Source organism: Podarcis pityusensis (assembly GCF_964106645.2).
Source record: "Podarcis pityusensis genome assembly, chromosome: 9".
Lineage (NCBI taxonomy): Eukaryota > Metazoa > Chordata > Lepidosauria > Squamata > Lacertidae > Podarcis > Podarcis pityusensis.
In genome coordinates, this window is record NC_138034.1 from 34,898,596 (window position 1) to 34,912,360 (window position 13,765).

The 13,765-nt window shown below is 38.8% G+C and overlaps 1 protein-coding gene across 4 annotated transcripts in view; it reads left to right on the plus strand.

Moving 5' to 3' along the window:
• Nucleotides 1-13,765, plus strand: part of FSTL5 (follistatin like 5) — a 323,917-nt gene that overhangs the window by 271,734 nt on the left and 38,418 nt on the right. For 2 of the 4 annotated variants that reach the window (XM_081021706.1, XM_081021707.1), the window contains 2 exons: nt 9,247-9,273; nt 13,297-13,415. In XM_081021706.1, the coding sequence (XP_080877832.1) occupies nt 9,247-9,273; nt 13,297-13,415 (146 nt within the window). The remainder of the gene's footprint in view (nt 1-9,246; nt 9,274-13,296; nt 13,416-13,765) is intronic. The other 2 variants (XM_081021708.1, XM_081021709.1) reach the window with 1 other exon arrangement.

The following is a 13,765-nucleotide window of genomic DNA, read 5'->3' on the forward strand; positions in this document are numbered from 1 at the left end:
CACTTTGAACTTACTCCTATTGATTTCAATGAGAAAACTGAAGTACTTGTTTTGTTCTCTCCCAGTGAAATCAATGGAACTTCAAGGTGCTTAACTTTTAAAAGATAATCTTTATGGTGAGTAAATATACTAAACATTATTATTACTATTATTTTTAAAATAAGGAATCTGGTTCCCTCAGTCCCATCCAACAATTTTCACCGTGGCACCCTCATGCCAGAGTTCTCCGTCAGTGCCCATATTTGAATTTTTCAATGACCTATTTTGTGTTATTTGCAAGCTAATCTATCAGTTGCTCTTGCACAATGAGTGTACCCAGTGCTATTTTTCTAGAAAAGGAGTCACCAGAACTCACCATGAACAACTCCCTTCTTCTCTTACAATGGCAATGGCGCCCACTTGAGAGGTGCTGGAACTGATTTCTGGTGAGTTCCACCTGAAAAGAAGTCCTGAGTATATCTAGTTTCATAAGGGACCCCAAGAGTCATCTTGTCCAATCCCCTGCAATGCGGGAATAATTTAATACTCACATGCAAATATGTTGTTGAAAATAGAATGATGATAGCAACAAAGGAGGAAAAAATGAAAGTCCAAAAGTTTTAGGCAGGAGAGTAGTGTATTATACAGAAGTGCCTTGCTGACATTCCTGCTGTCTTACCCCTCCCCTCCCAGTAAGCAACAGTGACCCACCTACCAGGAAACTAGTATAGTGGCATTAGAAGAGAAATAATGAGGAGCCCTGGCTCTCGCCTATAGTCACTCTCTGCATGTTCTTCGCTTCAACGGCTGCAACACCAGATGTGTCAGTGTCAAGATTAACCTGTGCTGCCACCATACAGTTCTTTTTCCATTGTTCTCCATTAGCACAATATATATACCGGCTCCATTATTCTTAGGTTCTACTTTTGGCAAAGTAGCCCTCCGTTGCGTAAATCCATCACAGAACACTTGAACACCTGCTTTTCTGGCTTTGATGGGTAAAAAAGAAAGTGCCCTAGTTTAGTTATATGTCTTCCAACCTGCTATCGAGAGAAAATTCCATGTGGTCCAGACATCAAACCTGCCGCAAAGCCTGCTCTGTGTTGTAGAGTTATACAACTTTTATGAATTAATACAGATGAAAGGTTTTGGTCATAGGCCTCGGCAGCTTTCTTCTTCGTCTAAAGGAATGTGCAGTAATGCACATTAAAGAAAAAAAAGTTTCACAATATAAAGTTCATTCTTGACATACCTTCTCACCACAGCCCTGGAGATAGCTTTTTGGACCTCATGCATCATCTGCTTGCCTCTAAAGAGGAGCTTGGGAGGGCTGGATTTTGCTGAGTGCGATAAAGGTTCTTATATCTCACTGGGCTGTACAGAAGTAAAAGATATGAAGCATCCATTTCTCTTCCTCTGGATTTCTTTGACAGCAACAACAAAATCAGAAACTCAAATTTACTGGTGAGAAGTGGTTAATATGAAGCAAACCTTCAAAGCATTTACATTATGCTTACACTTAGAATTTGAGATTAGATTTAAAAGATGTAATAACCTACAGTGTGGTTTGTTAGGAGATTAATATGCTGGCTTTCATAGCAGGCAGGAAAATGGAGTGATGGATAAGACCTTCAGTGGACTATGTGATGCCTGTTGCTGTTAGCAAGAATAAAAGGAAATAAATAGTCTGAGCTTTGGCTTTGGTTGCAGTTGGAGGATATAATTTTATTTTAAAGTTTCCTGCAGATAACACACTCTTGTCACATTTCTGCTCCCGAGAGAAGCCAGTACTACTAAGATGATAACAATTCATCATCAAAATGGAAATTCAAGATTAAAGTCAATGAAAAACACTGTGAAAGCATTTTATCCTGCAGTTGTTACATTTTTGTCTTCAAGAAGCAATGAGTTAAGCTTCTTTGACAGCTTGGCGCAATTTTAACAAAAGATGGTAATCTGGTAAACCCTTTTGACACTCCTATTAGTATTGGAACAACTTAATATATCTCTCAGTCCTAAGAGATTTTTCAGTCCTTTGTATATACGTAACATGCCCGTTTGCACGTTGTCAACACTTATTTTATATGTATTGTGTTCTAGCATAATCACAGAAGTATAATAATTAACTCCACAAGAGACTTCATGCAAACTCCAAAATTCAGGAGTCATAAACTTAGAGTTGAAATGTGATTTCGAAATAAAGTTACATCTCAGTCCACAAAACCATGTCGTGTCCTTGTGAGCCCATAAACTGAAAGATAGCAAGGCCTGTTCAATCAGACCAAAGGCCTATCTTGTTCAGCATCTTGTTCAGACAGTGGCCTATCAAAAACCCACAGACCGGGCAAGAGTGCAACAATGTTCTCCCCACTGGGGATTCAAAGCAACCGGCATTCACAGCCATAGTGCCTCTGAGAGTAGAGGCAGAGCCATCATGGCTAGTAGCCATTCATAGCCTTAACCTCCATGGATTTGTCTGTTCCTCTTTTAAAGCCATCCTCTATGGCAGCCATCACTACATCTTGTCAGATAATGTTCATTGGTACATTAGCTTCATACCTGTGATTGGGAGGCCTTAACATTCCTAGGGTCAGTTAAACAACAATAGGACAAGTATTTCTATTATGTTCCTAAAGGACAAGCAGAGCAATCCTAAACCCCTGATCCACGCTGCTGCTAGGGTTTAGGAGTTTCGTGAAGGTATCCGTCTGCTGGACACATTGCAATGGATCAACTGGAACCAAAGCCCTTCCAATTCTGAGGAGGTCCCTGAACTGTGTCCTCAGGCTGTGCCAGTTTGCATAGCGAAACAAGTGCAAAACATCCCACTCCACCTTCTGCATTGACCAGCAGGAGCTGGCAGAACTGCAGATGTGGCTGGAAAATCCAGCCCAAGCTAGGATTGCTCCTTAGACTCAGTTGGTGGGGATCCTATAGCTCATAATAGAACCCTGTTCCTTCAGTGGCATACACAGGCACTCAGATTGCCACATCTTATAGGGAATAGGAGACTTGTGTGCCCCCTTCCATAAACCTATCCAGCTCTTCTCAAAGTCTGGGGCTGCAACCCTAACCCTGGGAGTAAGCCCTGTGGAATTCAGTAGGATTTACTTCCAAAGATTGCCACCTGACTAGCTAAAGACAGCTCTGTTATGTCCTAGAAAAGATTTCTCTGTGAATGGGCAATGTACCTGTGGCAGACTAAATTGAGCAACTACTATTTAGTGTCCCCTGTCTGTTATTATTCTTTCTTTCACAACATTCACAATGATTACTGAGCATATACTGTGGTGGTGCATTTGTATAAATTATGTTAGTCACAGAAGGATAATATACTCAAGACCCAGACCCTGTGACCATCATCTGAAGCCCTTCTTCATGCGCCTCTTCCACAAGAGGTCCAAAGGGTGGCAACACAATCTTATATTTCTATGTTGTGAACTGCCCAGATATCTACAGATGAAGGGCAGCATGCTAAATAAGTAAGTAAGTAAGTAAGTAAGTAAGTAAGTAAATAACTCACTCACTCCCAGGGTGTACTATAGAGATGGTGATGATGATGTTTAAAATAAGACTGATTTAAGACATAACAACCATTGGGGAATCATGTGTGACTCACTATTCTTCCATCACTGTAAGGTCTCCCATCCCCTCTAGGTCTGTTGAGAAGGCATTTTAAATCCTCATGCTCTCACACATCTTCCAAAGGGGTTCTTTGTCTCCCCAGAACGTTTTAGATTCCTCAAAAGTAGCCATGGTGACCCATCTTAAGTCATGTGAACATCTGAGGTCACCATTAACGCTTTGATCGATGAACTCTCAAGGATACCCTATGAATATATTTCAAACTTGGATCCCTGTTCCTTGAAGGCCCCAGGATGACATTTTAAAAAGTGTCTTTATTCATGTTTGAAACAGAGGAAGCGCAAGCATATCCTAACCTTGAGGTCCCTTTATTTGTGTGACACTTGCTCGTGATAGAACTGTGGGAATGGGATATCATATATATCGAACAATATCATTGCCGTTACACTGTAACAGCATAATAAACTGCTTGAACTTCTGTTGCACCATTTCCCGGGTCACAGATGTAATATAAGATGGTATTCAAGTCGAAGTAAACCTATTGAAATTAACGGACTTAACTTAGTCATGTTCTTAGTCATGTAAGATTTAGTGGAATAGCATCTTAGGTTTTCAGCTAGAATATTTTTCAAACAGGTATTTCTTTAAAAAAACCACTATTGATATTTTTATTATTATGATAATTTTCAAAGGCTTACTTTTAACAATAAAGGTTAGATTTGAATATTTTTAAAATAATGCTGTTCCGTTTCAGGTGATCTGGATTTCATGTTGTTTACCTGTTAATGAAGTGAGAGGAAAGTTTGCCACCCAAATATTTTGCAGTAATTTACAGATGAGTTGAATATTTGATGCCCAATTAATATTTCATCCTGCATTTTTTATTCTTTAACATCCATTACAGTTCCCCATGTTACCCGGTTAAGCAGCTGTGACTCTGTCACATTCTATGAAGCAACTTCTATAAATCCTTTCATCTGTTCACCCACAGCAAGCTGAAAATTATCTGCTTCCTGCATTTTGTGTCTAGAGGCTATGTTTAAAAAATAATATGCCTTTTCGCTACCATTAAATAGATCAATTTCTAACACCAGGACCTTTTTTGCATGTCAAAGTCTTATCACCTAAGAAGAGGTTATGTGCTCTGAATACTGCTGACTTCCGAGGTTCATGGCCATCTTCTCCTGCCAGGCCTATAGAACAGCATAAGGCTAAAAGCTTTTTTGACTCTGATTTATTGTCTAAATTTCTTCCACAGGGTCTTTCACAGGTCTCTCTTGCATCTCATACACAGCAATGCCTCTTTACCTCATTTCTCTGGGAATAAGTTGTGCTGGCATTTTATGATATGCCTAGGTATGCAGAGCTGAACAAAGGCTTTCCAGGGACTCAGTCTCAAACAGATTTTTTTTTAAAAAAACAACCCAGCAACTGTTGGGGTCATCTTTGTTTCCAAAGCCCATAAAGCATCTGTAGATTACCAAGGGTTTATTTATAAAACAAGATTCAGCAGTTATCTCTGGGGTTATTATTCTAAGGTTATTGTCTTCAGATAAAAACCCTGTCTACAGAATTTTCAGAGAAAGGAAATTTCAACTGCACATAACTAGCTTGCCTATATGTGGGGAATTTATGCAGTCTGTAGAACTCTGTGGTTTCTATAGATAAAGCACATCATTTTAATTATGTTGTGGTTGGAGTCAGACCTGCTGCTCTCTGAATGGAAGGGCTCCTTCCATTCTGAACAGTGAGCTGCATCAAGCAGAGGTGCCCAAAATGGACACTCCTGCAGGTGAAAGAAGAGAGCTTAGTTTTGCCGATTCCCCTTTCCCTTTGTAGCCCCCCATTGGCACTTCCCATGCTGGTCCTCCAAGCACCCAGACTAGATTTTTGAAGGTTTTAGGCTCTCCATGGAACTTATCATTTAAAGATATAAAGAATTAATGATTTAAGATGACAAAGATTGACAGTTATGGAGTCATGGAAAGGGACACCAAGTTAAAATGGACATCCTCAGGACCTGTGGCAAGAGACTCTTCAGGCCAACGAAATAAGCCAATGTTAGTGTGGAGACCCTACAATCTTTAAAGACAGGGGATGGCACCTAAGCAATGGGTGGACAATCTAGAATTAGCAGCAGGGCTTCTGTGGATTCAGGAAGCAAACAACAGAAAGCAATAGAGAGAACTTGAAGATGTGTATCCCGAATATGGATGTGAGATGCTACAAAAAAAGACGAATGTGGAGTTCCACACTGCACAATTCTGGATCCTAACCATGCCCTCATTTTTCTGGAATTTAAGGTTGAATATAAGGTTGTATTCAACTAATGTTTAGTCAGCATAAACCCATTAAAATGAATGAACTTAAGTTAATCCTGTCCATTAATTGTGATAGGTCTCCTCTGAGTAAACATTAGTTGAACACAACCCTTACTAAATAATAAATACAATTTTACCACTTTCTTATAACTCCATCAAGGTGGTATATAGGAAACAGAAAATGCAATCATTAACTCTGGCTGATCCAATATTGGTTCTGGATTCATTTATACCTGACTGGGACCTTAGACAGGACCAGTCACATTTACTGATTGCATAGTATGTTTTCTGTAGGGCAGCTCCTAAATAATTTGAAACTTCAGTATATCCAGGGACTACTTCTGGGGGGAAAACGGAAATGGATCTGTTTTGTCAGGAGACCTACAAGCTTAAATGGGATTCCACCCCCTACTCAATCTTCAATAACCTGTCATGGGGATTTCAGTTGCAGTACTCTTCACAGCACTTTCCTTGATACCTCAGCAGTCATATTGTGTATCTAGGCTGCCCTCCGATTTTTTTCTTTCACCTCTCCCACCTGGGATTTGGATTTTCTGCCTGTTATCTCTCCTTTCTTTATCAATCTTATACTGTGTACCAAATCACTCAATGCCATTACAAGTATGACTTTACCAATGATTGAGGCCTTGAACCAAGGCTCAGAGGACCCAGTCCTAATTAAATCTGTGTCTTTTCAACCATGAATCTTAATGACAGCAGAGATAAACAGAGATTCAGAACAAAGTTGCCACAGTTGTTGTTGTTGTTGTTTTATATTGTAGTTCCTGTGCTTTTAACTTGGCATGTTATACCAAAATCCAAGTACAGATTTCCCCTCTTTTTTTTTCAAATCCAGGGAAAATAGCCTATTGGTTCTTATGTAGCAAAATTTTGTTGTATTAAAAACTGTGATACATTTTCTGCATAATTGTCCTTGAACTGCAAATATACTCAACCAAATATTGATTCAGTCAATAAAACCTGGCAGTTAATGCACAAAAACGTTGCAAAATTATCAAATATGTCTGTTAATAGGCAGGAAAGTAGTATTACATTTCTTTAGATGAGACTTTTTACTTGTATATTCATTGGTTCATTGCTCTCAAAGCAATTTAGCTACAGTTTTGGTAATGAACTTACTTGTTTCCAATGATAAAAGTGAAATATTCAGATAACCTTCCAGAATACAAAGTGTTGATTGGATTAATTAACTCTTTCCAGCAATCTCAATGGAAGTTACAAACTACGTAATAATAATATATGGCTTGCTGTTTCAATTTATTCACATTTTTTTTCTGAGGCGGTCAGGATGAGAGGACACTTTGTATTAGATAAATGTATGAAACGAGCATAGTTTTAGTTGCTGCCCAACTAGTATGTTTGCTTTTAATGCATTTTTATCGTATTGGAATCTATTGGTCTCTGGGTCACAATAAAGAATTCAGTTGAATTGGAAGAAATTTCCTCACAGATAGAACTCATCAGAGTAGTGTTACCCCACTGAAGCTCCATCCAAAAGAACTAAAGGTATCCCTTGAAACATACAAGAGAAAATGTCCTTAAGTTCTTCAAATATTTGGCCTGAAAGTTAACAGAAGTAGGGAAAATGCCAAATACGGGCAGGTCTTGTTGGCTACTGAAGGCAAATGTTTAAAGTCCATATTTGTTATACACTGACTAATACAAAATCTACCTTTGCCAGGACCAAATGTGTGGTGGTGAGGGGAACTATGATGGAGAGACCCAGAGCACAAATACAAATATAACTTCTTAATGTCAAGAATTTGCCTTCCATGATTTTCTTTAATACTAAACATGAATGAGTGGCTATTAGTTTGGTCATGCTATTACTGATACATAATATAAGGGTTTTGCCTTAAGCCTACCAGCCCAATATTACAGGATGAGCTTAGGGAAATGTTTGGATTTTCAGTAGAGCAAATAAGATTCCTGCATAGCAGAGAGAAAAAAAACTGGAGGAAGAAAACTAATTAACTGTAATGGTTCTAGGGGTTGCTCGTGCGTAAGCCGGTGCTTATCTCCCCGGCTGGGTGCAAACACCTGGCTGGGTTGCCTAAGTGAACCTTTTCTGTCCGGACAGCCACTCACCCGTGGCTGACTCAATCGCTGGCAGAATCCGTCAGTGGGCGTTTCTTAAACTTCTTCCAGCAAAGAAGCTCTTTGACGCCTAGTCTCCTCCTACTCTCTCTGCGCGAAAGCCTTCTGCGCAAGGAGGGCGTGGGCAACGGAGGGCCCCTACTCTCCCTGCTGGTCCCAGGCAAGGAGTCATGGGACCGCCTCGCCGCTTCCCCCATCTGCCCCCCTTCTCCACTGGTGCTACACTGATTCTCTTCCCCAGAAGATGGGCTGCTTCTCCCAATCCCTGGACGCTCTCTGGAATCCCTCTGGCTTTTGCTCTCTCCCTCCGGCACTGATGGCAGTTCCCTGACATTACCTTTCTGCCTTTTTCTTAAAATTCTAAGGGAAAAAAATGGTGTTCAAAGGTTCTTGTATACTATTGAATTCTCTGATGTATCAGTTTCCTGTGAGTGATCTGTTTCTGAAATGTCTTATGAACTTTTAACTTCTACTTTGATTGGGTTGTGTCTGATTTTGTCAATTTATTTTATGATGGTGTATGACTCTGCCTAGCTATGCTTCTAAAACAGAAAAAAAAATGGTTATAGGTTGGATAATAAGCATTTGGGGTTCTGTTTCGTTTTTCAGTTGTAAATGTTTAAACCCAAACTCCATGAACTGGAGCTCAAATCTCAATAATAATCATCTCTTGTAAATATACTAGAAAGTCTCTCTCTCTCTCTCTCTCTCTCTCTCTCTCTCTCTCTCTCCTTTTGCTACAGAAAATTATTGCCTTCAGTTTTGCTTTCTGAAGGCACTAAGAAGCATCCCATAAGCTTCAAAGGAGTCAAGATCATGCAGAGCAGTTCTAAAGTGTCATTCGAATGCACCACTCATAGAATATTTTTAAATGTTTCACCTCTTTGAGATGCAGTGAAGTGTTCCCCTTTAGAATTATTCATTCTAAACACAATAGCACAATAAGACTAGCTGAAGTATCCCCATTGTCTATATTTCCACTTAAAAATCTTAAAATAAAAAAAAAAAGCTTTGTGGTTCACATTAGCTTATTCATTTTCATTGAAACTTGCTAAATTCTGGTCATAAATATCAAGTACAGTAAGTATATATCTAGGAGTCAAACAATCAGAATTTGTTCTAGATAGTGGATGTGTGCAAATCAATCTTGTATCATGTTCCTAATTTTAGAAACTGATGTGCCATTGGGTGATATTTCCATACTCATCTGTGTCTTCTGTTCTTTTCCTCTTACATGCTGCAGTTGCAAACATACTGTGGAGAGAGGAAGGTACTAATATAATTTTCTCCCCATCCTGTAGTAATTTTCTTGTCTGATGTACATATTAAATTTATAGTTAGACAATAGCTATAGCAATTATGTTTTAATTATGCATTCATTCTTCACAAATAGATCTTTGCTTCTAATTCTGTTATACGGTGTGTTATTGTCAAGGATAGAAAAAAAAACCCCTAATTATTATTTGGGGTGGGGATGGTTGCAGTATCTGTAAATGTTTATCTTTTCCTTCTCTATTTGTACCTAACAATAACCCATGTTTCTAAAAGGCTTACGGGCATATCTGAGTTACAGTTAAAACTCCCTGTGGGGACTGTGCCCTTAACTTGTCCTGTTGCTGTCATAAATCATTTGGCCAATCAGCTTATCTTCAGTCAGAATGTTGACCCAGGAATGTGAATCATTCTTATTTTGCCAAGAGTGCTATCTAGTGAAGCTCCCAGAGTAACAGAGAAATGCTGTTATCTGATTACTTGGTGAGACAAAACTAAAAAGCTTTAAAACTTGGGAAGTTTGTGTGGGGTGTGAGAGGGAAGGTTGGAGTTTACCAAAACCTACCGCTTGTGATATAGAATATAAGATTACAGCCAGAAGTTTTAATTGTATTTATTATTATTTTTACCCTGCCCTTCCTCCCAAAGGAGCTCAAAAGACACTATGACTCAAGTGATAGGCAAATATCCTTTAGCTGTTCTTTTCTTCTCTTTTTTGCTTTCCATTTCTTTCTTTCTTTCTGGTGATAAGCAAATGTCCTTTAGCTCAGTTCAGAAGCAACATAACATTTATTTACTAGTTGAGTTTCAGAGTGTCCTTAAAATTTGGAATCTTGGCCCATACTTTTTAGTTTAGGGGACGTTTTCTTGCTATGGTCTGTATGTTAGGCAAAATTGTATACACAAATGTGTGTATTAGGAAATTTTCACACTAAAATTAAAATGTTGACGAACTTGCATACTGATGTGGAAATGTGGAAAATTGAACTTTAAAAAATAAGGGTATCAGAGAAACCAAAACTGACAAATTTTCCTATCCATACCTCTAGCCATGGTGCTGAACATGCTCACTCTCCTCCTTGGGGTGGCTGGTTGTGTGTGTTTTTAAGTGCAATAACTCATTCCATATGTCTAGTTTAGTCCTCAGGTCTCACTACACAGGGCACATTCAAAAAACAAGAGAAAACAATGGGTAAAATAGTCAATATATTAAAGAGGAAAGCAAAAAATTGATCCTGAATTATAATTTAAATTTTCAATCATATAAATATTGAACTTACAATGTCCAAATATTCAAATTCCTCAGTTATTACCTCCAACAAAAATAACTGTTTACATTTTAATTATCTAGCTTTTAAAAAGAAATATTTACATTGCTCACATCTGAAACTGAGATGGTTATTGGCATACTGTTTTCTATAGGGGTTCAAAACGTATCATGGAAAAATCTTGGAGTAGGCCCATTGAAATTAATGAACATAACTTATGTCCATTAATTTTGATAGGTCTATTCCAAATATTACTAATATTGTATGCAACCTATGTGATTTTCAGAATCAACAGACACAGTTAAGTGTAAATGAGTACAGTGGTACCTCTGGTTGTGGATGGGATCCGTTCCGGAGGTGCGGCTGGATCCCAGGGTTTTCACAACTGGAGAGACCGCTTCTGCACACGCACACGCAATGGTAGAGTGCTTCTGCACATGCATGCGTGGCAAAACCCCAGAAATATACTTTTGGGTTTGCCACTTACGTATCCCGAAGTTTACATAACCAGAGGGATACATAAGCGGAGGTATGAGTATATAGCAAAATGGTAGGTTTTTGGAAAACATATCAATAATCAGAATTAGAGTAAGAAAGCCAGCAGTTAGAATATATATGCTAGCTGGAACCTGTGTAACAGAAATAGAATGGTTTATATTAGGCAATGTCTGCATGCTCTTTACTGTTCTTCAGAGAGATTTGAAATTTCCAAATGTCATGTTTTATTCACTGTCTTTGCTAGCAAAGCACACATACATATGGGGCTGCCAACTGTATACTGGCACCTGTTCCTATGCCTTGAACAGACATTAGGTGACAGTGCTCCAAGCTGAGAAAAAATTCACTTGCTGATTTCTACAAATCGAGCTGCTATTAAAGACACAGGAACTACTTGTTTTGGAGTTGTCTCACAACTATAGATACACTCTTGTCAAAAGTAGATGTCTACTTTTAGTGCAATATTGGGGTATATCAAAACCAATGACATAGAATGACCATTGAAACGCAGTGGTTCCTTTGAATGGCCATAATAACACGCTGAATTTTAGAAAAGCCATTGGAATGTGTCAAGGTGGGCACCCTGAAAAGACTTGTCACTTGTTGGATACATTTTTGTTTTTAGGCTGGCCTTTTACTTTATTTCACACACACCCCTTGCTGGTTTTTCTTCTTTTCTTTTATAACTTGCTTTGTTTTATCTGCCATGTTTGTTTTTGATAGTTGGCTTTACATTTGCCTTTGTAGGCAACCTTGAATGGTTTGGTTTTTGAACTAGAAAGATTCTAAATGCTCAGAGAGAATTCTAGCTATTACAGGTGACCACAGCTATGTATTGCTTTGTTCCTCCAAAAAGATGTAGCTGTCAGTTGAGTTTCTGAATGGACATGCAGGAGAATTGAAAAGGGTCAGGAGATTCCATCCCTAGTAATGTGTAAGAAATATGAAAAACTGAAGCACCAAGACAGTATGTTTCCAAGCATAATTCAAAGTGTTGGTGCTGACCTTTAAAGCCCTAAATGGCCTCGGTCCAGTATACCTGAAGGAGCGTCTCCACCCCCATCGTTCTGTCTGGACACTGAGGTCCAGTGCTGAGGGCCTTCTGGTGGTTCCCTTGCTGCGAGAAGCCAAGTTACAGGGAACCAGGCAGAGGGCCTTCTCGATAGTGGTACCCACCTTGTGGAACACCCTCCCAGATGTCAAAGAGAAAAACAACTACCAGACTTTTAGAAGACATCTGAAGGCAGCCCTGCTTAGGGAAGCTTTTAATGTTTAATAGGTTATTGTATTTTAATATTCCGTTGGAAGCCACCAATAGTGGCTGGAGAAACCCAGCCAGATGGGCGGGGCATAAATAATAAATTATTATTATTAGTAGTAGTAGTAGTAGTAGTAGTGTGCAAAGAGGAGGCTGACCATGCAGGAACTAATTTCTTGGCTTCCAGTTCTGTAGCCAATTTGTGAGAATAATGCTGTTTATTCTGTAATGCAATACCAGATATAATGGAGGGTTCCATGAATATTTGTGAAATAGAACGATCCTTTTACAGTGCTTCAAAGTATAGGGTTGTATGGAAACACTTCCACTGACACAAGCCAGGATGCTCACTTTTCATTGAGCACCTGGCCACCTGCACCATATCCCAGTCTGCTCCAGCAGATTCCTTAACACCTCGACTTTTTAAGGTTCATAGGTTGGTCAAGCTCTGGTGCCCCAAATTGTAGGGACAAAAGTACTCTTTGTTACAGCAAAGCTGGATGGGGTACAAACCATAAAATATATTATCATATGATAAGACACTTTAAAAAAAAAATCACTTAGAAACCCAAACCCTCCATAATTTCTGTGTTGCCATGAACCTCTATTTTACCTCTTCCAGCCCTCATAAATGGCACAATGAGAAAATGTAAATAATTTATTATTTCTCGTTGATCCTAAATGAATAATAAATTCCTTACATTCTCTTTTGTTGCAGGTATTTTCAAAGTATGCCATATATTTCCAGACTAATATTCATGAAGCCATTTTGTTTCTCAGGGGGGTTATAATGTGAAATCTTGTATCACATTAAAGTTTCATTTTAAGTCTACAGTGTTTTTTTCCCTTAATAATCCCACAGGATTAGTTTAATTAATTTTACACACATTAACAAAATATTATCTGGCCAAAAAAATTAGACAAAGCTTTCGTGCATGAACTTTTTTTTTCCTGAGTGGTTTAATTTTGTACTTTTAAACATGTTTTTGTTCCTAAGGTCTGGGAATTGGGAATATGTTCTATGTATTTTATGAAGATGGAATCAAAGTGATACAGCCAGTGGAGTGTGAGTTCCAGAGACATATTAAGCCTAGTGAAAAGCTCCTTGGTTTCCAGGCAAGTATTCTGAAACATCTAATTACTCTTTCCTTCCACCATGCTTGATATTTCAAAAAGCTGAATATGCTCTTTGAAATGTTCTATCTGCTAATGAAGCAATGGCTGACAAATGTTTCCTGTTCCTTTCTGTCACTGGGCCGCCACAACAACAGAAGACCCTGACTTGATTGCCTCCAAAGAAATATGGGCAGAAGGAGAAATGTGTCCATGCTGTGCCATGGACTCTTGCTCAAGCGTTTGTGGAAGTCTTGTCTCAGTATGGTGCCACAGTGTTACATTGGCTGTGCAGTAGTATGAATGCCATGGCAAATATGGAAGATGCAGGCTGTAGCAACCAAACTCTAGAA